The 22,468-nt window shown below is 40.0% G+C and overlaps 1 protein-coding gene across 5 annotated transcripts in view; it reads right to left on the bottom strand.

Annotated features, from left to right (window-relative positions):
* The window catches only part of stim2a (tromal interaction molecule 2a), a 28,525-nt gene extending 10,023 nt beyond the window's left edge, over positions 1–18,502 (bottom strand). For 3 of the 5 annotated variants that reach the window (XM_048197377.1, XM_048197379.1, XM_048197378.1), the window contains exons 1-11: positions 17,792–18,502; positions 17,024–17,154; positions 14,867–14,981; positions 14,675–14,786; positions 13,605–13,720; positions 12,974–13,151; positions 10,695–10,872; positions 10,451–10,612; positions 10,162–10,262; positions 9,725–9,963; positions 5,637–5,820 (exon numbers count right to left, since the gene is read on the bottom strand). In XM_048197377.1, the coding sequence (XP_048053334.1) occupies positions 5,637–5,820; positions 9,725–9,963; positions 10,162–10,262; positions 10,451–10,612; positions 10,695–10,872; positions 12,974–13,151; positions 13,605–13,720; positions 14,675–14,786; positions 14,867–14,981; positions 17,024–17,154; positions 17,792–17,909 (1,634 nt within the window). In that variant the 5' untranslated portion in view covers positions 17,910–18,502. Of the gene's footprint in view, positions 1–5,636; positions 5,821–6,744; positions 7,351–8,498; positions 8,588–9,724; positions 9,964–10,161; positions 10,263–10,450; positions 10,613–10,694; positions 10,873–12,973; positions 13,152–13,604; positions 13,721–14,674; positions 14,787–14,866; positions 14,982–17,023; positions 17,155–17,791 lie in introns of those variants that run through there. The other 2 variants (XM_048197381.1, XM_048197380.1) reach the window with 2 other exon arrangements.
* Between the last annotated feature and the right edge of the window lie 3,966 nt (positions 18,503–22,468).

Below are 22,468 nucleotides of genomic sequence, written 5' to 3'. Positions count from 1 at the left end.
ATCCTCTGCTTGGAGACAGCCTTTCCCTTCTGCTGGCCTCCGTAACAGAAAAAGAGCTGATCTGAGGTCCTGAAGCTTCGCGTTCTGTCCACGTACACACGCAGAGCACAGACGGGACAGAGCAAAGCTAGGGCTGGGTCTGCCTCCTCCGAGGGCAGCGCTTGCAGGTTCACTACCTGATCTCTGAAGGGAGTGGTAGGAACCTTGGGCACGTATCCAGGCCGGGGTCTCAGGATGACGTGAGAATCACCGGGCCCGAATTCTAGGCACGCTTCGTCGACCGAAAACGCATGCAGGTCCCCTACCCTCTTCAGGGAAGCCAATGCGACCAGAAGGACAGTTTTTAGAGACATTACTTTCAGGTCGACTGATCGCAAGGGCTCAAAGGGATGACCCCGGAGAGCTGAGAGAACCAGGGTCAGATCCCAAGAGGGTACGGAGGAAGGGCGAGGAGGATTCAGTCTCCTCGCCCCCCTCAGGAACCTGACGATCAGATCGTGTTTCCCCAGGGACTTACCCTCAACTGCGTGGTGATGTGCAGCGATAGCGGCAACATACACCTTCAGGGTGGAGGGAGACAGCCTTCGCTCCAACCCTTCTTGCAGGAAGGAAAGCACAGATCTGACCGAGCATGATCGGGGGTCCTCTCGGCGAAAGGCGCACCATTCGATGAACAGGTTCCACTTCAGCGCGTAGAGACTCCTAGTGGAAGGAGCTCTAGCGGAAGTGATGGTGTCTACGACCGCTTGCGGGAGATCACTCAGAACCTCCGCATCCCGTCCAGGGACCACACGTGGAGGTTCCACAGATCGGGACGCGGGTGCCACAGGGTGCCCCGTCTCTGAGTCAGGAGGTCCTTCCTCAGAGGAATCGGCCAGGGAGGGGCTGTCGCGAGGAGGATGAGGTCCGAGAACCAGGTCCGAGTGGGCCAGTACGGAGCCACTAACAAGACCTGCTCCCCGTCCTCCCTGACCTTGCACAGGAGTTGTGCGAGAAGGCTCACTGGGGGAAACGCATATTTGCGTAGACCCTGGGGCCAGCTGTGTGCCAGGGCATCTGTGCCGAGCGTGCCGCCGGACAGGGAATAGAACCACTGGCAGTGGGCAGTTTCTGGGGAGGCAAACAGGTCTACCTGGGCCTCGCCGAAATGCTGCCAAATCAGCTGAACCGCCTGGGGGTGGAGCCGCCACTCGCCCGCAAGTGGAGGCTGCCGTGACAGCTCGTCGGCCGCACGGTTGAGCACACCTGGGACATGAGTGGCCCGAAGGGACCTCAGATGCTTCTGACTCCACAACAAGAGATGGCGGGCGAGTTGCAACATGCGACGGGAGCGTAGACCACCTTGATGGTTGATGTACGCAACGGCCGCAGTGCTGTCCGAACGGACCAGTACGTGCTTGTCTGACAGCAGCTCCTTGAAGCGGGCCAGAGCAAGACGTACTGCTAGCAACTCGAGGCAATTGATATGCCAATGCAGCTGAGGCCCCGTCCAAAGACCCGACACTGCATGCCCGTTGTACGTGGCCCCCCATCCCGTGGCAGAGGCATCTGTGGAGACCACAGCATGCCTGGACACTTGTTCCAGGGGTACTCCGGCCCGCAGGAACGAAGGGTCCGACCACCGGACAAGGGTGCGACGGCAGCTCGGTGTCACGGGGACACGGAGCGTGCCGCGCTGCCACGCCCATCTCGGGACCCGGCCGCGGAGCCAGTGTTGAAGCGGTCTCATATGGAGCAATCCGAGCGGCGTGACCGCGGCTGCAGATGCCATATGCCCCAGGAGCCTCTGAAAATCTTTCAGTGGAGCCGCTGTCCTGCACTTGAGCGAGCTCAGGCAGTTCAACACCGACTGGATGCGCGCCTCGGTGAGACGCGCAGTCCGTGCGACCGAGTCCAGCTCGAGACCGAGATAAGAGATCCTCTGCCCGGGGGCGAGTTTGCTCTTGTCCCAGTTGACCCGAAGACCCAACCGGCTGAGGTGAGCTAAAACCATGTCCCTGTGTTCGCACAACTGCTCTCGCGAGCTGGCCAGGATCAGCCAGTTGTCGAGATAGTTGAGAATACGAACGCCCTGTTCCTTGAGGGGAACAATGGCCGCCTCCGCAACCTTCGTAAAGACGCGGGGGGACAGGGCCAGCCCGAAGGGTAGGACTTTGTACTGATATGCCCGACCCTCGAACGCAAACCGCAGGAAGGGTCTGTGTCGAGGCAGAATCGAGACATGAAAGTACGCGTCCTTCAGGTCGATTGCTGCAAACCAATCCCGGGGATGGACGCATTCGAAAATGCGCTTCTGCGTGAGCATCTTGAACGGCATCCTGTGAAGATACCGGTTCAGGACGCGCAGATCCAGGATTGGCCGTAGCCCACCGCCCTTTTTCGGTACAATGAAGTAGGGGCTGTAGAACCCCGACTTCATATCGGCTGGAGGGACCGGCTCGATTGCATCCTTCGCCAGTAGGACAGCAATCTCCGCCCGGAGAACAGGTGCACTGTCCAACGACACTTGAGTGAAGTGGACACCCCTGAAAACCGGGGGACGCCGGGCGAACTGAATCGCATAGCCGAGTCTGATAGTGCGAATGAGCCAGCGGGACGGGCTGGGAAGCGTGATCCACGCCTCCAGACTCCGAGCCAGCGGGACCAAAGGCACCACAGACGCACCGGGGGTGGGGCAGCAAGGCAGAGTGGGACCCAACTCGGACGGCATGGGAGCGGCCCGGAGTGTGGTCAGACTCTGCGAGGCAGCAGTGCGTATGGGAGACGGCGCACGGGGCGCGGCCTGCGCCATCACACTGCCACCTGCTGGCGATGTGAGGGGGGCTGCGCGTGACAAGGCAGGGCCTCGCACGCTGACAGCCGCAAGCAGAGTACGGGGACCCGACTCGGACGGCATGGGAGCGGCCCGGAGTGTGGTCAGACTCTGCGAGGTAGCAGTGTGAATGGGAGACGGCACATGGGGTGCGGCCTGAACCACCACACTGGAACCTGCTGGTGAAGTGAGAGAGGGCTGAGAGTGGCAAGGGGGGGCCTTGCACACTACCAGCCACACCCTCTTGGACCTGGAGGATCAGATAACAGTTCTATTCGTGGGTACCGCTGGACTCCGGAGAGCCAGCGGCGGAACAGACCAGAAATCTCCACCCGGCCCTCCTCCGGGGAAAGAACTGTTTACTTCAGCTGCAGGTCACCATATCCCCAGGACCGCCTCCTGCTAACCAACTGGGTTGGCTGCGGGGAGAGCGGGCTGGGTTTTAGGCCAGCTTGTGAGATGAGCACATCGAGAAAGTGTACTTGACGATGACACATCCCAGCAAGACCAGCCAGGGGTGTTTCCGGACCACCATGGTGGACATTGTCTGGCCAGAGGCCTGCGCTATGACCTGTATCATGCGTAGCTCAACCCTGACTCAGAACTACCCACATGCAATGAGTGCTTTGGCCTACCACGGACTTGCCGGGGGCCAAGACCCATGCAGGGCAGAGGTGGTGTGCCCGTAGCACTGCGACCCCACCCTAAAGGGTAGTGAGAGAGAAAAAACTTGTAATGCAGATTATGGCCCCCTTGGCGTTCCATATTTAACACCAAAGAGGCTACAAAACTGCCAAGTTTTTCCATGCACGTCCGGGCACAGGGGGCGGGGCAAGGCGAGTGCGCGTCACACAACGCCCCCAGGGGCCCGGGAAAGCATGGTTGTCAAGTCTGAATCTGATTCAGCATGAGCACATCACGACTGTGTGACGCTCAGCATCATCTTCATTTTCAGAGCCCAACAATACTCTCTCCAATGTAGCAGTCGACATCTGATCCTCTGCTGGAGCTCCAACTAAGACGCTAGGTCCCTCATGAGAAGGACCAGCAATCCAAGCAGAAGCTACCAGCCATGTTGGACAGTGAACGTGGCCGTCCAACTGGACGACACACGGCGCACTGGGCGCCGAAGGGGCCATGTTTTATTAAACATGAACCACCCACGGACATAGTCACAACATGTTTGCGATGCACTAGAGGAGTGGGGGGCCCACGGAGAATGGCTCGGCGGGTATAGCCCCACTGTGATCCTCTGGTCACCCAGGCTTATTAACCAAAGTAGTATTTTTCTTATTCAGAAAAATAAACTAGATCGGGGAATAAGTGAGGGGACTCCACCTCATTAAAGGCGCTCGAGTCTCGACCGTGCATCTAGAGCGCCAGACGACGCGCAGGGTTTCCATGGCAACGCGCGCTGTCAGCCGGCAGCTCGACGGCACACGGCGCGCTGAACGCTCAAGCCCTTACGAGAAAGGCGAGACAAACAACGCGCCGACGTGGGCATATTCTCATAAGATAATATGAGCCACCCACAAACAAAGTCTCAGCACGCTAAGCAGACATGAGAGAAAGTGATTGTGGCCGTCAGTGAGGATAGGAAACGACCGCCTCCAGAAACGCACAGACAGAATGACGTCTTGAAAAAGACGCAGTGTCTGTCTGTGAAGCTCTTTTAGAAGGGGAAGAGTCAGCTCTCTCGTGCTGAAGCACACAGGGAGTGACGCGATGTGTTCAGGTACACCACTCCCCGAACACACCGGGAGGAACCAGCCCAAATCGCAACAGACAACTGCGTTTTATATGGGAATTCAGTTGCTGTTAAAACAGCAGTTGAGAACTTAAGCTCAGGCTCCCCGGGAAGCTCGCTGTTGTGCCTTAACGCCAACACAAACAGACGCTGAATCTCCAAGGCTGTTTAGTTTCACTCTTGTGAAGTCTGAAGCTGGACACCAACTGTTGGCTCCGAAGCGAAAGACAGAGTGCGATTGCATCTGCTTCCTATTTATATACACCTGTCAGAGGCGGTGCGCATTATGCAAATATCGCACGCCAATTCCATTGGCTTGTTTTAGTTCACTCGAAGCTGATAGGGCTCTCTAGCGATATCCCAATTCGTCGGTCACTACTGACGTACGTCGAACGTGACCGACTGAAAGGGAACTGACATGATCCATGATAACGTGATATTTGTAAACTGTCTTTCTAAATGTTTCGTTAGCATGATGCTAATGTACTGTTAAATGTGGTTAAAGTTACCATCGGTTATTACTGTATTCACGGAGACAAGAGAGCCGTCGCTATTTTCATTTTTAAACACTTGCAGTCTGTATAATTCATAAACACAACTTCATTCTTTATAAATCTCTCCAACAGTGTAGCATTAGCTGTTAGCCACGGAGCACTATCAAACTCATTCAAAATCAGAAGTAAACAATATAACAGTATACAATACTCACATAATCCGACGCATGCATGACGAACACTTTGTAAAGATCCATTTTGAGGGTTATATTAGCTGTGTAAACTTTGTTAAGGCACTGTTCAAGGCAAGCGCGAGCTCTGTGGGCGTGGACCACGGGATTTAAAGGGGCCGCAGCATAAAATCGGCGCGTTTATAATGATGCCCCAAAATAGGCAGTTAAAAAAATTAATTAAAAAAAATCTATGGGGTATTTTGATCTGAAACTTCACAGACACATTCAGGGGACACCTTAGACTTATATTACATCTTTTAAAAACATAATCTAGGGCACCTTTAAGTATCTTTGGGCTGTTCATTTCTATACAATGCAAAAACAAAACACAAAATGCCAGGCTGACATACTGTTTCACAAGAGTGGAGAATTTGATATGCTCTTCTTCCTCATCTCCATATCGGCGTGATGGAGTTCGTATGGGAATCAGGAGGTCTGGGTCAGGCGATATGATGACAGGCGATGGCACAATATGCCCAGATCGGCGGGAGCGAACCAGAGACCGTGGAGAACATTTCAGAGATGAAACTGTGACTGAAAAGTAAAATATAAGAATAATTAATGCCTGTTTTAAAAAAAATCTAACACTTACTGAAATTAATGTTGTTGTAATCTATTTTTTCAATACCATGCATAAAATGTCCCTACATCATATTTTGTTCATCAAGATAATTTCCATAAATGTACACAACTTTTATTAATTTTGAAGCCTAAATACAATCAGCAAAAGTAATAGTTAGGCTATAAATAAATTACATCACCACCACCGCAGCTTCTCCTAATCTTTTTTAAAAAATGTACAAGTTGGAAGTTTGAGTTAGAATAGTTTGCAAGAGTATGAGTATTAACTATAAAAGTGGACACTAGATCAGTTTTCCTGTTTGGATTAATGACATTTAATGTCCTCGACAACCTCTGCAGTCTCATTTAGCTTCTTCTTAGCAGCAGCCTTTTTCAAGACACGTAAAAGCTTACAGAAATCCATGAGAGGGGTATCCCTGCTGAGAAAGTTCTAAAACGTTGTGGGAACATTGATTTGAAATGTTTCTATTATATATATATATATATATATATATATATATATATATATATATTTATTTTTTTATTTTTTATTTTTTTCAGTTTTCTTGTCGTCATTACATTATTTAAAAGGCTACAATAATGTTAGTACAACATTCTCTTAACCCTATTTTTACTCACAATATAACGTTCTCTGAACGTTTAATTGTAACAATCTAAAAACCTTAAAATCTCCAGTTTTCTTGTTATTAGAATGTTATTTAAAGGTTACAATAATGTTAGTACATTCTCTTAACCTTATTTATACTCAAAATATAACATTCTCTGAATGTTTATTTGTAATATTCTAAAAATGTAAAAATGTCCAGTTTTCTTGTTGTTATTACAATGTTACTTAAAGGTTACAATATTATTAAAACATTCCTTCCTCACAAAATAATGTGTTGAATGTTTATTTGTAAAATGTTATAACATGAACAGAACTTTTGAAGCATAAACAAGAGTTAGTTGTAATAAAAACTAAGGGGACAATTTAATAATAACACTTACAATTATGCATTTATCAAAAGTGATTTACAATAGAGGAACAAAAGCAATTGCCACACAGCCAACAATATTCATACAATGCCAGGTTCATTAGAAAGCTAGACTAGGAAACAATCTAGACCAAAGGTGAAATGTTAAGAAAAATTTCTGCCCCTCTATTGACAGTTCAGGTACATTCAAAAACTCAAATGTGCCTGTATGATGAGCAAGAACCAATGAGGTTTGCTCTGCCATGTCAAGCAAGCATGTTTGAGCTTCCATTTACCATATTTGAAGTTTGAAAATTAATAGAAAATATCTTAATTTGTTTTGATTGATGATTTGAAGATGATCAAAAGGTGAGTGAATGATGACAGATTTTTAATTTTTGGGTGAACTATCCCTTTTAGTGCTTGTAAAAGAAATGTATCTTCAGTTGCTTCTTGAAGGATGTGATGGTCTCAGTAGATGTTGGCAGGTCGTTCCACCAGAAAGGGGAAAAGAGGGTGAATGCTCCACCTGTAAAGTTAACAGATTGCCTTAAGTTTACTTCAGTTCACTGTTGTAATAAGTTATAACTGAACTTGAATCATACAAGCCACAAGAAAATATCCAAATTATTCTGAATCAACCAAGGCTCAATGAAGTATTCAAACTTCTTTTTGGAATAAAGGCTTACACAGAATATTTGCTGGTGATGGTGATGTATGAAATTTGCTATACAACAGACTGTGCTGTATAAATATCACTTGCCTCTCAGATAAGGTTAATGAATTCCTAGGAGTACTTATGTCTCAACCATGAAGGGAGCCATCTTCTCTTAGTAATTTGGATTAATTGAAAAATTAATGAAATGTTCCAACAGAGCTACTAGTGATGGGCAGTTTTATTTAATTTTTTCCTTTAAAAAAATAACACTGCTAGTTATCAATAATGCATCATTCTGCATCTAAAAGGAATGTGATTGTTTCAAATAATCAGGCATTGTGTTTGAGCTGAAGCTACATAATGAACGTTACATGTACATGTAAATTTTTCCCAACAAAAAAATCATTGCTGTAAACTATACAGTGAACTCTGTCAGCGGGTACATTACTGTAATATTAAAGTTTAACATCTGATTTGTAAAGAATTGTATAATGCAGTTTTTATAATAATATCGTTATAATAATAACTTTTTAACAAGAGTAAAGATATAAAGATGAATATGTAATATAGTAAATTTAGAACTAGAGTAAATTTTTATAGTTAACTATCCAGATTATAGTCATTGAATGGCTTTCTTGAGGTAAAAGTAACATTACGTGGCATGTTGTTTTCATATCAAAAGTACATTGTTAGTGTCCTCTTTGTACCGCGATGTATTTTTTCACTGTGAGCATGAGAATATCGAAAGCCGTTGCACATAATAAACACACGTGACTGACTGAGACCGACTGCATGACAGGTATAAACTTTAAAATATACAATAAGACGACAAAATACATAAACCTAACTTGGTAATAATCAAAGAAAATAGGAAAAAAAAAAAAAAAAATATATATATATATATATATATATATATATATATATATATATATATATATTAAAAAAAAAATTAATAAAAAACTAATAATAATTTATTTTTAAAAAAAATTATGAAAAAAAATATTTATTTACACACTTACCTCAAGTGATTTCTGAGGTGAGGTTCAACCATTCTTCCCAACTGATCTTCACGGGCATGCGCGCAAAAGTGGCTTTTAAAGGGGTAGTTCTGAATAAACCACATTTGAAATATTCCATACATAGAAAAATACATCCATTTTGGATCCATTTTATTATTATGAGTCTTTAATTTAATAATGTTTTTTTTTTATTTACACTGTTTATTTTTTCATGTGGAATGTTCTTTTAATAGCATTAAAGGTACAGTAAGTGATTTCTGAGAAACGCTGTTGATATTTGAAATCACAAAAACAAACACGCTCCAACCCAAAAGGTTCACACCCCTATCTTGTTAGCTCTGCCCCTAAATTCACAAACATGTTATGCATTTTCTTCGCAGTTCACGTAGTAAACACAGTGCAGAGCTTCCGGGTTCTACACCAGAACGCCGACTCATTATTGGCCGGCTCTTGCATCAGCATCAGATGCATGAGTCGCGGTGCTCTTGTGAACTGAGCTGGCACTTTTTGGGCCCAGAAAATGGTCATTGTGTTGCAGTCTATCAGAGGCCAGAAAGCTCACGGATTTCATCAAAAATATTCTAACTTGTGTTCCGATGATGAAAGAAGGTCTTATAGGTTTGGAACGACATGACGGTGAGTACTTAATGACAGAAATGTCATTTTTGGGTGAACTAACCCTTTAACATTAAGTAAAAACAACATCATTAGAACGTTCCATGAACATTGCTCTAGGAAAGTTTTCTCTCAATATTACTAGAATGTTTTTATAACATTATATACATTTTTTAAAGAAGTCTTGTTATAACATTCACATAACCTTTACAAAACGTTACTGAATGTTGTGGGAACATTCCCTGTTACTGATGTATTTTATGCAGTAGAATAAAACGTGAAAATATCGTGAGCTTATGTTAACTACAGACCTAATTTCAGGCATTCAACCAAAATCCCATTAAAAAAAGCCCATTGGCTTTGGGACGACAGTACCATAAGTGCAAAAATTCTAACTCGTTTCTAGGTTTTAGGACTCATTTCTGCAGCATTCAATACTTGGTAAAACAAAATAAAAAAAGAACTAGAGGAGCAGTGCACCTTTTTTTACCCAGTCAGAAAACACGTAATGCTTCTTGCATGTTTGACTGGCTGACACTCTGCTTAATGGATATAAAAACAGAAGAATGAAAACACATTCAACTAAAAAATGAAAAAACAAAAGTACCAACCAGGAATCTGTGGTATGATCTGCGGCATTTCTTCCTCCATGTCCTCAACTGAAACAGGCACTTGATAGGACTGCATTGCAGCCCGGGGCATTAGCATCCAGTTGGGGTCTGGGTAGAGTGTAGCGGTGAGACTGGATAGACCCGCATTTCTCATTAAAGGAAAACCACACAAGCTCTCAATCTGCTGCCACCGATGCAGACGCTCCCGAAGACAAGCAGTCACCTCTGCTAGTGCATTCCTTTAACAAAATACAAATGCAGGTCAATGTAAGCCTATACTTTGTGTACTCATGATTTGAACATTTATTTTAAAATATATGAAATATTACATAGATACACTAGCCCCAAACATTGTTTGGACCCACATTGGAAACTGTATGAATTTTATTGCAATATTTATTCTGTTATTCAGTTTTAAATGAGAAAAAATAAATTACTTGGCCTCCAGAATTCTCTGATCAACTTGATCCAATGAGGAGCTGTGTGCAACATGTAGTGTACCCAACACCGAACTCCTTTTTTTCTTGATTTTTTCAGCCTATGCAAAAATACAGAGTGATTAAATAATTTCATGCAAGACAGTCCACAGCCCTCTCATTAGTTATACAGAATCTGTACATTAACTCAAAAAGCAAAACAATAGAAACCTGAAAACGTTTCACACTGTATTTGATTCAATGCATGGGAATGGATTTGAAACGGGTGACTCATTCATCTCTAAAATACCTCATCTTTAGCTGTGACTAGTTGTTGTTCTGCACTTTGCTTCTTGACGTTGTAGTACTGGACCTCCACCTCATAGGTGAGCTGTAGCCACAGCTGCAAAGATTCAGGAACTGCCCAAAGGGACTGCATGTCTTTCTCTGCCCTCTTTAGTGCATCACGTACCTGTATGAAGAGCACAGAGAAGCATGGGGTGTAGTGGAGCCTTGTTGGGAGATGTTTTACAGGAAGAAATGCAGATATTTACCTGTTCAAGCTCTTCTTCTGCATACCGAAGACGGCTGAGTTCACTCACAGCTCCATCTCGCAGTCTGTGCAGGCGGTTGGCCTCTTCCTGAGCACCTTGAATCTCGTCCCTCATCTTTTCTTCTAAATTCTTTTTCTCTACCGCCACTGTGCGCTTCTCTTCCTGGGCCTTTTCCAACCTTACAAAAACACACAAAATGCAGTGTTGGTTGCATAAGATGCTGAAAAAATGCTCTCCAATGTCACCCGCTCTCTTGTATATTTTGTTGGGAAGTCTAATTTTACTGAATTGGTTACTTCTGATGTAAATGACCTGGTTTAAAAAGTAATTATATAAAAACAAAATATTATATTTTTATTTAGGATATTTATGTATTAGATATTACCATTACTATAATGTTGTCAACTGTCTCAAGTTTGTTGATCATATATACAGTCAAACCAAAACATTATTCAGACATCTTTTTATTTTTGATATATTTTTACTAGTGGGTGCAGGACACTATAGTATTTATTTAAGTGAGGATAGCAAAATAAAGAAAACTGTGACATATTATACCCAAAAATTCTTTATACAGTGGACTACCAGTAAAACTGATAAACATTTGGAACCAAAAATCATTTAGACACTTTGACCTGACCATGTTTTGGTTAAGTGTTATCTGACATAATTAATAATATAACTATAGTGAATAAACTGTAATAATGAATGAAATGTTCAAGGTGTCTGAATAAATTTTGGTTTGACTGTACATTTATTTTTATGCCTTGTACATTTTTTGGATTGTTGTGATGTCTTGAACATTGTTGTTTTTGCAAATTTTGCTGATTTAAATATTGTCAAAATTAAATGTTTAAATATTACATTTTAATATTTAGAATTAGTTATAGCTAATTAACACATAATTTTATTTATACAATTATAATTTTTTCTAAAGAACACAATGTTTATTGAACAGTATAACTATATTTCTGACATTTAAATATTGTTTATATATATATATATATATATATATATATATATATATATATATATATATACACACACACACACACATATACACCTTTGCTCACCAAGGCTGCATTATTTAATCAAAAATGATAGACAGTAATATAGAGAAATATTATTACAATTGGAAAATATTCTATTGTAGTTATATTTTTATTTCTATTTTAATTTACTGTAATTTCTCTACAGTCACTTTTGATAAACTTAATGCATCCTTGTCTTAAAGGATTAGTTCACTTTCAAAGTAAAATTTCCTGATAATTTACTCCCCCCATGTCATCCAAGATGTCCATGTCCTTCTTTCTTCAGTCGAAAAGAAATTAAGGTTGATGAAAACATTCCAGGCTTTTTCTCCTTATAGTGGACTTCAATGGAGTCCAAACGGTTGAAGGTCAAAATTACAGTTTCGTAGCTTCAAAGCGTTCTACACGATCCCGGACGAGGAATAAGGGTCTTATCTAGAGAAACTATTCAAACTCATTTTCTAAAAAAAAAAAAAAAAAAAAAAAAATTTACCATAAATGTTCATCTTGAACTAGCTCTCTTCTTCCTCTCTGTTTGAATTCCAGCAGTGTAGACACTGCTAAGTGTATTACTGCCCTTTACAGGTCAAAGTTTGAACTAGATACAATATGCTAGTGCAAGTATAACAATTAGTTCAAACTTTGACCTGTAAAGGGCAGTAATACACTTAGCAGTGTCTACACTGCTGGAATTCTAATAGAGAAGAAGAAGAAGAGAGCTAGTTCAAGATGAGCATTTATAGTTAAAACGTATATATTTTTAAATTTTTTTTTAGAAAATGAGTGATTGGTTTCACTAGATAAGACGCTTATTTCTCATCTGGGATCACGTTGAACGCTTTGAAGCTCCACTGAAACTGTAATTTTGACCTTCAATCATTTGGGGTCATTTGGGGTCCACTTAATTTCTTTTTGACTGAAGAGAGAAGGACATGGACATCTTGGATGGACATGGGGGTGAGTAAATTATCAGGAAATTTTAATTTGAAAGTGAACTAATCCTTTAACCCAGACATTTGAAAGGTATAAATATTAGTGCTGTCAATCGATTAAAAAAAGTTAACTAATAATTTTTTTTCACATTTTTCACACTTAATCTATATATATAAATTAGGGGATTAAAAATAGATTGTTGGATCAGGTGTAAATCAAACAAGTTTAAAAAAAACAAGTATTTATTTTTGTGAATAATCCTGATTTAAACTGATGGTGAATGTGGAGGTTCAGGAGTCTAGAAGGTGTACTCACTGCTCCTGTAAGTCTCTGAGGCTTTGTTCAGCTGTCTGCAAGCTTTCCAGGTCCTTCATCATCTTTGAAATATGTACCTTAGATGCCTTATTCTGTACTCGTGCAAACCAGCATCCACCGATCCCCATTACTATTGACACTATCAGAAGCAGGTCTTTCATCCAGTTATGTGGAGGTCCTGGAGTAAAGGTACATGAGGATATTAGTCAGACAGCCAATGAAACATTATGTGACGTCTGTGTGTTTATTTTGCATGCTGACTGGATATCTGCTGAAATATTTTACAGCGTGAGAGAGTAATTGCACTGTGCGTTCTCAATAGACATGCGTTGATATTTGATTTCGCATGTGCTCAAATTATACACATCAGTCAGAGCTATATTTAATAGTGACATTTAAAAAGCCACAACTGTTTCGATCATAATTCATTACAGTTATTTAATGATCTGATATCCAATTAAATCACTGCCACTGAAATGCAAATGTTTCATGTAACAATTTGATTTCATAATTAATGTGTGCAAGAGATTATGTTGATCAGAGACTGAAATGTTTATATCCTAAATGTAAACCACAGAGTGATACAAAAATCATTACATTTTATGTCAATATATATGAAGCGCATACATACGTGTAGGTGGGCCAAACAGCACTACATCCAGGGCTTTGAGCTTGAGTTTTTGTTTGTGTTGCTGGTCCTGGATCTTCAGAAAAGAGCTCATAAAGGATGGCTCATTGGAAGCAATCCTGTAAGTTCAAAGCAAGAAACTGTTAGCTGTGTCACTTCATGAAGATGGATCATGGAGTATTTAATCAATGGGATTAACTAAATACACCATTGTTCAAAAGTTTGAGGTCAGTATGATTTATAAAAATAAAAGAATACTTTAAATTCAGCAAGAATGCATCAGTAGTGACAGTAAAGACATCTAGAGCATTACAAAAGGTTTCTATTTCAAATAAATGCTGTTCTTTTGAACTTTCTATTCATTAAAGAATCCTGAAAAAATTGTATCATGGTTTCCACAAAAAATATGACGCAGCACAAATGTATTCAGCATTGATAATAATATGAAATGTTTCTTGAGCATCACATTGTTCTGCTGAACACAAAGAAAGATATTTGGAAGAATGTCAGTAACCAAACAGATCTCACACCCCATTTACTACCATAGTAAGAAAAAATAAATACTATGGTAAATACTATGGTCAATGGGGGGCGAGATCTGTTTGGTTACTGACATTCTTCCAAATATCTTTCTTTGTGTTCAGCAGAACAAAGAAATTCATACAGGTTTGGAACTACTTGAGGGGGAGTAAATGACTGAATTTTTATTTTTGGGTGAACTATCCCTTTAAAGGTGCTAAAGAGGATGTTTTGTTTTATACATTTTTGCAATATAACATGAAACTGTCCTTACTAACTGATAAAAGACTATTTATTAGGTGCACTGAAAGTAATAATATTAATATACATCATCTGTGCATGAGGTAGGGCCTTAAAAACATCAGCCAATCGTTTACGCGATCATCGCGTAAACGATTGGCCCTCTGGCTTGTCAATCACTGCCGTGACGTTCCTTGTGAGAGACGAGCGCGGCTGCGCGCTCCAGTAACTTTCCACATTTCAAAAACTCAGTAACAGTCTTTGGATTCTCAGTCGACGAAAAAATCCTCTCTATCACCTTTAATTTGTCTCACCTCGGCAAGGTGTTTCCATTGACACGCAGCTCTCTGAAGCCCTTTTCATACTGAGGCAACTCAACAAACTCTCTTAGCCACCTTAAGACATCCTCCTGAGTCCAGTTATGAACTGATAGAAAGAAAGAAAGCATTTAAAAAAAAAAGAGGCAAAAAAGTGGCTGAAAGACACAATCATGGAGACCATCTTACCCTCAGAAGATTTCCAGCCCCTCCAAAGCTCCTCCAAAGTGATATGCTGGTCCTCTTGATGGAGTTTACTGTGCTTGTTTGCCTGTTGTTGCTGCTGCATATCTTCTATGATGAACTACAGTAAGAAGAGATTTAAATAAACTTCTGCACACAAAAAAATACCACCCTACACAAATACTACAAATACACACACATAAAACAACAGCTGAGTAAACATTCAAGATCAAATAAGCTCAAGTGTCTGTGAATGTGTCTTGGAATCTGGGATCTCTGCTGTAATCAGATGCACCACGTGATTCCAGGCTTCTTCGCTGCTTCAATCCACCTAAACCATATCCATAGCAACAAGGAAAGGAAACCTAATGCCAGAGACATGAACATACTTCAGGACATTACTTAGAAACTCATCCCCCTCTGCTATGTTTTCCCAATGCCAAGCCTGAACAGTTTGTCTTAGGTGCTGGATGGAAACATGTGTTCCTAAATTGACCAACAGGCTTGGGAGAGGAACTCAAGGGTGCTTTGGAATAACACTCTCGCACTTACACAAACATCACACAAACATACCAAATGTAAAGCTGATCTTGTTAGTCTGAGTGTGAATTTAGAAGATGTAGAAGTGAATGTTCACATCCTCAGACTTGACAAATACTACATTTGTGCTACTCAACCATCAGTTCGAATTAGCAACAAAAGAAGTGATTAAACAGACAAAGATTATTAAAGGGTTAGTTCACCCAAAAATGAAAACTATGTCATTAATTACTCACCCTCACGTCGTTCCACACCCGTAAGACCTTCGTTAATCTTCAGAAGATGAACACAAATTAAGATATTTTTGATGAAATCTGAGGGTATCAGCAATGTCACTGCACCTTTTGACGTCCAGAAAGGTAGTTGAAAACATGGTTAAAATAGTCAATGTGACTGCAGTGGTTCAACCTTAATGTTATGAAGCGACAAGAATACTTTTTGCGCAAAAACAAAACAAAAATAACTACTTTAATCAACAATTTGAACCCTTGTTATACGTAGTGAACTCAGTGCAGGCTTCCTTGTTTACGTCCAAATGCCGGCTCATTATTTGTTTTATTTTTGCGCACAAAAAGTATTCTTGTCACTTCATAACATTAAGGTTGAACCACTGCAGTCACATTGACTATTTTAACCATGTTTTCAACTACTTTCTGGACGTCAAAAGGTGCAGTGACGTTACTGCCTGTATGTGGATCAGATACCCTTGGATTTTATCAAAAATATCTTAATTTGTGTTCTAAAGATGAATGAAGGTCTTACAGGTGTGGAACGACATGAGGGTGAATAATTAATGACAGAAATTTTCATTTTTGGGTGAACTAACCCTTTAAGCTCTCAGTTGTGGAAAATATATCTATAGAAATTTTAAGTGTGGCTTCAAATAGAGCTGCATGATTTGGGAAAAAAGTCTAATTGCGATTTTACTGATAATAATTGAGATTGCGATTTTAAAAAAATCCAGGTTTGCTGTGCTTATTTGTAAGGCTGATCAAAGTTTATAATTATATAGCAATATAACTAAATAATAATAATCATCATCATTATTATTATTATTATTATTATTATTAAATAAATATATATATATACATTTCTAAATAAAAACAAAATAAGAAATATTACTATAAAATAATTATTTAAAAAATCAAGTATTTAAGAAACAATATAATAATAATAATGATCATTTTATTTTAAATTAATTACAATACTAATATTTTTTGCTGTCTTCGTTTCTTCATTTTCAAGCATTTCAAATCACACTTTAATAAAACATGCAGCGCATATATTTATTTAATTTATAATTTTTTTAATATTTATTAGCAACCTCTGTGATTTGATAATCACACTAAGCCATATTGTGATTTCAGTGTTATTTCAATTAATCAAGCAGCCCTTGTTTAAAGGCTTGTCATGGAAATTCTATAGATTTTTACAATTATTTTTTCTATTTATGATCACCTATAAAACATTTGCAGCTATAAGCTGCTCTTTCCTTATCCAACTGACTGCAAATTTCATGGAAATTGACTGGCCAGAAGTTGTGGAAACCCTGCAGGATTCACATTAGGGTGTGAGGAAACTTCTCTCCGACTTGTGATTGTAACATCTGTGACTGTTGATTACCTCGACACTCTCCTCCACCTCAATGCCTCCATCCTGATCGTCATCCATCTCTCTGTGGATGTGCTGAAGAGCCTCCAGACTGAAGCGGTCAGCCTCCGTCATACATGGAGGGCTCACTTGCAGACATGGATCTGTGGTGAAAAGAGGAGATAAGCAATCCAACAAACACTTGCAATGTCAACATGTTATCATTTCACTATACAGCAATTTCACCAAGAGGCATCATTATCTTTTCCCACAGGAAAGAAACATCAAAAATGAGATCTCTTTAATATCTCTGTTGTTTCTCCAAAACAGTTATGAGATTAAACGGAGAGCAAATTTTGCATAAGAAATCTTTACAATGTCCCAAATGGGTTCAGATTTGCCAAGTCAGATTTAAAAATGCATTCTGTCAACAATCTCTTTCATGACAAAATGATCTGGACAACACCGCTTTAACTTTTTTAGTTCAGTACTTTGTGACTGGTTTTAATCCCCCTCTGAATTAATAATATTCAAATGATTGTCATTATTCTAACACTTTACATTGCAGTGTCCATATTACACAAATTACATTTAAATGTTATATTTTTTTTACCACAGCAATAACACCAACATTACAGAAAGAGACTGACTAATGGAAAATTATAATAAATAATATGCATTTATTTTGTCAAGCTGCACTTTTGATATCATTCACATGATGCAGGGAGTTTTCTGAGGCTTATCAAATATTAACTTTAATACAATTATGAATATTAACATCATTTGGTCGAGCACACGTGCCTGTTGAGGTCACAGTTGTGTCCTTGTACAGCCCAGTGTGCTGCGCTTCATCGCTGGAACAGACGCAGATGATCAGCCCGCGCAGCACGAGCAGGACGGTGAGGCAGAACTTTTGCATTGCAGGGTTCAAATACCACTTACTGTCTATGATTTAAAAAACACATGTGTGTCCAAATGCAACGTTACGTGATAGTGATGCTATAAACAGCTCCAGCTCCAGCTCCAGGAAAAGGTATCCCCCACCGGTTAGAAAAGCAACAGTGTGGTCACTTCACAGATAAATCACAAAAAAACGAAAAACTGTTCGAGGTGTTTGTTTGCAACCCCAAAGGATAAGAATAAGTCACAACATTTAAAAAGTTAGATATTCCCCAAAATCAGTTTTTGCCAATGACGTTTCGCTGTTATATCCCAAAGAAATGGAGGAACAAAGTAAACAGAATAATAAACACGAGTTTGAAAAACAAATTCTAAAGAAAGAACGTTCAAAACACAGCGTTAGATAGGGCCTATAAAAATACTATGACAAAGAATAGAAGTCCTTCTGAAAGTCAGGTTCCTTAAGAATAAAGTTCCTTATGCTTCTCTCTGGGAACGTTTGGATAATGCGTGTCCATAAAGGTGTTCCAGTTACTAAATGTCACCAAACTTTGTTTGCTCGTATTTTGCATGCGTCTGCTCTTCCAAAGCCAAACGGGAATTTACTAATCCTTGAGCGGCGTCGGGCTCATGAATATTAATTAGATTGCGTGGCGCTTGCCAAGTAAACTGATTTGCTGAGAGGTAGACATTGACTTTAAATATGAATATTAATTAGTTTACGTGATTGGAAGCTCCAAGAACTTTACCAAGAAACAAGTATTAAATTAAAATAAATTATATAAAAGAAATATTCATTAACCGCTAAACGACGTGCATTTAAAACTAAATACAAATGAAATTCATACAAAAATTACTTGAATACACAAAGTATAATGAAAAGTTTAATTTGTGAATAAATTTTTTTGTATATTTTTGTTGGGATTAAAGTAAAAAAAAAATGTCTAAGAAGAAATGCTGATTAAAGTAGTTTGATATAACTACTGTTTTATTGTTGTTGATGATGCTGCTGCTTTTTATTCATTTATTTAATTTAGTCCAATGTTGTTTTGACCCTAATGGCTCCCATTGAATAGACAAAAACAGCTAAAATATTCTTAAAAATATCTTTTTTGAATTAGATTTTTTTTTTTAAATTTGGGTGAATCGGAAGTTGCAAACGACTTTTCTCCAGTGCTGTGACGTATTTCCAAGTGAAACGGAATATTGAATAGAGGGCAGGGTTTTACTTCAGCGCTCCTCCTCTTGCTCATAGCAGACTAACGGTCGGAGGGGAGTGGTTTAAGCGATTTCAGCCCAAGCCGTCAAACTGACGTCATTAGAGAAGGGGCACCCTTGCAGAGGGGAGGAGCATTTTCAGATTTTGATTAAATATTACGAAGCCAAACAATTTTTTTGTGTGCATTGACTTGCACGGATGAATTGTTCACCACAAAACTAGCAATTTGAGCTAACAAAATAAATAAGGTCAATTTTGATTTCATGTGTACTTTAAAGAAAACATTGGTTGGTAAAATGTCAGTTACTGCAGTAGCATCTCTACACTCAACTCTAGAATAATGAAATGATAGTAAGACGATCTTAAAGGTATAGTTCACCCAAAAATGAAAATTTGATGTTTATCTGCTTACCCCCAGCGCATCCAAGATGTAGGTGACTTTGTTTCTTCAGTAGAACACAAATGATGATTTTTAACTCCAACCGTTGCCGTCTGTCAGTCAAATAATGTTAGTGGATGGGAACTTCTACTATAAGAGTAAATAAAACTTGCATAGACAAGTCCAAATTAAACCCTGCGGCTCGTGACAACACACTGATGTCCTAAGACACCAAACGATCGGTTTGTGCGAGAAACCGAACAGTATTTATATCATTTTTAGCTCTAATACACCACTATGTCCAACTGCGTTCAGCACTCGGTTAGTGAGGTCTGATCGCGCTCTGACAGCGGCAGTAATGTCTCGCGCATATACTTCAACGAGTGCGAGACATCAATGATATCAAAAATGATATAAATACTGTTCGGTTTCTTGTACAAACCGATTGTTTCGTGTCTTAGGACATCAATTTGTCGTCACGAGCCGCAGGGTTTAATTTGGACTTGTCTATGCAAGTTTTATTTACTCTTATAGTAGAAGTTCTCTTATAGTATACAGTACAAGCATTATTTGACTGACAGACGGCAGCGGTTGGAGTTAAAAATCATCATTTGTGTTCTACTGAAGAAACAAAGTCACCTACATCTTGGATGCGCTGGGGGTAAGCAGATAAACATCAAAAGAAAAAATTCATTTTTTGGTGAACTATTCCTTTAATAAGCATTCATCAAGAGCCTTCAATTTGGGGGGCTTTCACAGTAAAACAAATGCTACGCATTTACTCTCTCATATAGATCCTGTACACACACACTTGATCTTGGTCTCAGAATTAAATTTAGAGCCCTATCAGATTAACAAGGTTGAAGACTCATACACTCAGAAACAGCAACAGAAAGAAAGCTTCAGGTTACATCTCAACAACCCCATAAGGTCTAAAAATAAATGTGAGCCAGCCATGAGCAAAGTGGATGCCAAGCAGTGGGGGAAACGCTTGGCCCTTAGAGCATGCACAAGTGACAGGTGTCCGTCACTGTAATTCAGGGCAAACTCACTTCAAAGTAAATGTGAGAAACTTCATCTCATTTCTGCCCCTGGTGGCCAGCATAGATGTCATCAATCTATTATGTAAAAAAGAACATTCTGTATGGTTTGCTTCTCAAATGCTGTATCACTGGGCACACAATTGTCCTGTTGCTTTTAATACATGGGTTTGGTTGTATGGGTGTAATAAGTGGACAATTTTTCTTGAGGAGAACAGGTTGTGTAGTTGCATAACCTCTGTTCTGCTGTGTGTCCTTTATGGTGCTGATGTTTCTGTCCCCCTGGTGAGCGTTTGAAGAAGAATCTATGGGATTCCACCATATTAACTGCAGAATCCCTAATATCAGTAAAGAGAATTCAGAGGTACTTCAATTATCATTTCAAGAGTCTTAGCAGTAATGAGGGCCAATTTGTTGTTGGCACACCACAATGTAAGTCAATCCACTTCCCTACTGTAAAGACTTGCATCTCAATTTATATTGCGACCAGTGAGAGTGGTAAACAGTGGGTATGTTCGGAATGGTATACCACCATACTACTACTACAGTGTTTCCTGTGCTAAGTGCACTGCATGACAGCAAAAAGCAATTCTGTAGGACAGTGTTTTCCAAACCTGGTCCTTGAGTACCCCCAACACTACACATTTTGCATATGTCCCTTATCCAGTTTTGGGGTAATGCATTACAAGTATGTAATCAGAGTTATGTAATCAGATGACTTTTTTCAAGTAACTAAAATAATGCATTACTTTTACATTTACAACAAAATATCTGAGTTACTTTTTCAAATAAGTAACGCAAGTTACTTTGTTTTCCCATGTATGGACTGACAGCTCTCCTGTCCCCATGTTGAGAGAAATTGTGAGTAATGCTGTCTTCACATGCTCTCAGAATTATCTTAATACGAGTTTCCTAGGTAAAAATTGCACATGAACACGCTCCCATTTCGAAACTTGAATGCGATGAGCTCATAATCACGACTTCAGAAGTGGGAATTATCAAATTTCTGATGAAGGCAGCATAAGTGCAGAGGTGTTGTGTGCGCTGTGTGAACATGATGGTTATTGTAGTTCTAGACTAAATGTGAACATGCATTTACTCATCTCGCACAAAAAGTCAGTAGTCCTCAAAATGAATAAAAAACTGTGAAATTCAATCTCAGAATATTGCACAATACTTGCGAGAATTAAGTATATTAAACAAATATACTTTATGTATTTAATCTCACTTTATTAACCAATGTCTTTGCTGCTGACCTTCGATGATCCAATTCAACCAATAAGCAAAAATAACTTTAGATAAACATCACATTTGTGATCAGCTTGAAGCTTATTAATTTCACTTTTGCCAGTGTGAAAGGGCATTTACATGTGAGAAAAAGTAACCTATTACTTTCCATAAAAAGTAACTAAATAAAGCAATTACTTTGTAATGCATTACTTTTAAAAGTAACTTTCCCCAACACTGATCTTATCTGAAACACTCACCTGAGGTCTTGGGCTGTGTTTAAGTCAACTTTTTTATGCTAACCTCCCTCTATCTTGTTCAATACTTTTCCCTCCATCGTCTGGATCGGGTAAGGTGTGTGAGTAAATTAATTGTATAGTTTTGCATTGTTGTCTATGGATCTACCTGAAGTGCACTCCAGACTCGTAGACTAGCTCCCTCAGTCAAAATTGAGGGGTCGAGGGTCTGTCCAAATAAACTTAACTTGTCCACTGTCCATTGAAGTTGAACACAGTTCAAAATGGTGGCAGGGATTCCCTTGAGGGGGAAGTGCTTAAGAGCGCTTAGCCTTGGAATCTTTACTAACAAGCTGATGAGTTGCATCAGTTGTGTTTGATTAGGGAGATATCTAAATTGGGGTACTCCAGGACCAGGGTTGGGAACCAATGTTGTAGTAAACACTTTTTGTAGCACAAGGTTATTTATACTGTACA

Source organism: Megalobrama amblycephala, linkage group LG7 (assembly GCF_018812025.1).
Source record: "Megalobrama amblycephala isolate DHTTF-2021 linkage group LG7, ASM1881202v1, whole genome shotgun sequence".
NCBI classification, from domain to species: domain Eukaryota; kingdom Metazoa; phylum Chordata; class Actinopteri; order Cypriniformes; family Xenocyprididae; genus Megalobrama; species Megalobrama amblycephala.
Note: the sequence above shows the minus strand (reverse complement) of the source record. Positions and strands in the feature narration are given on the sequence as shown.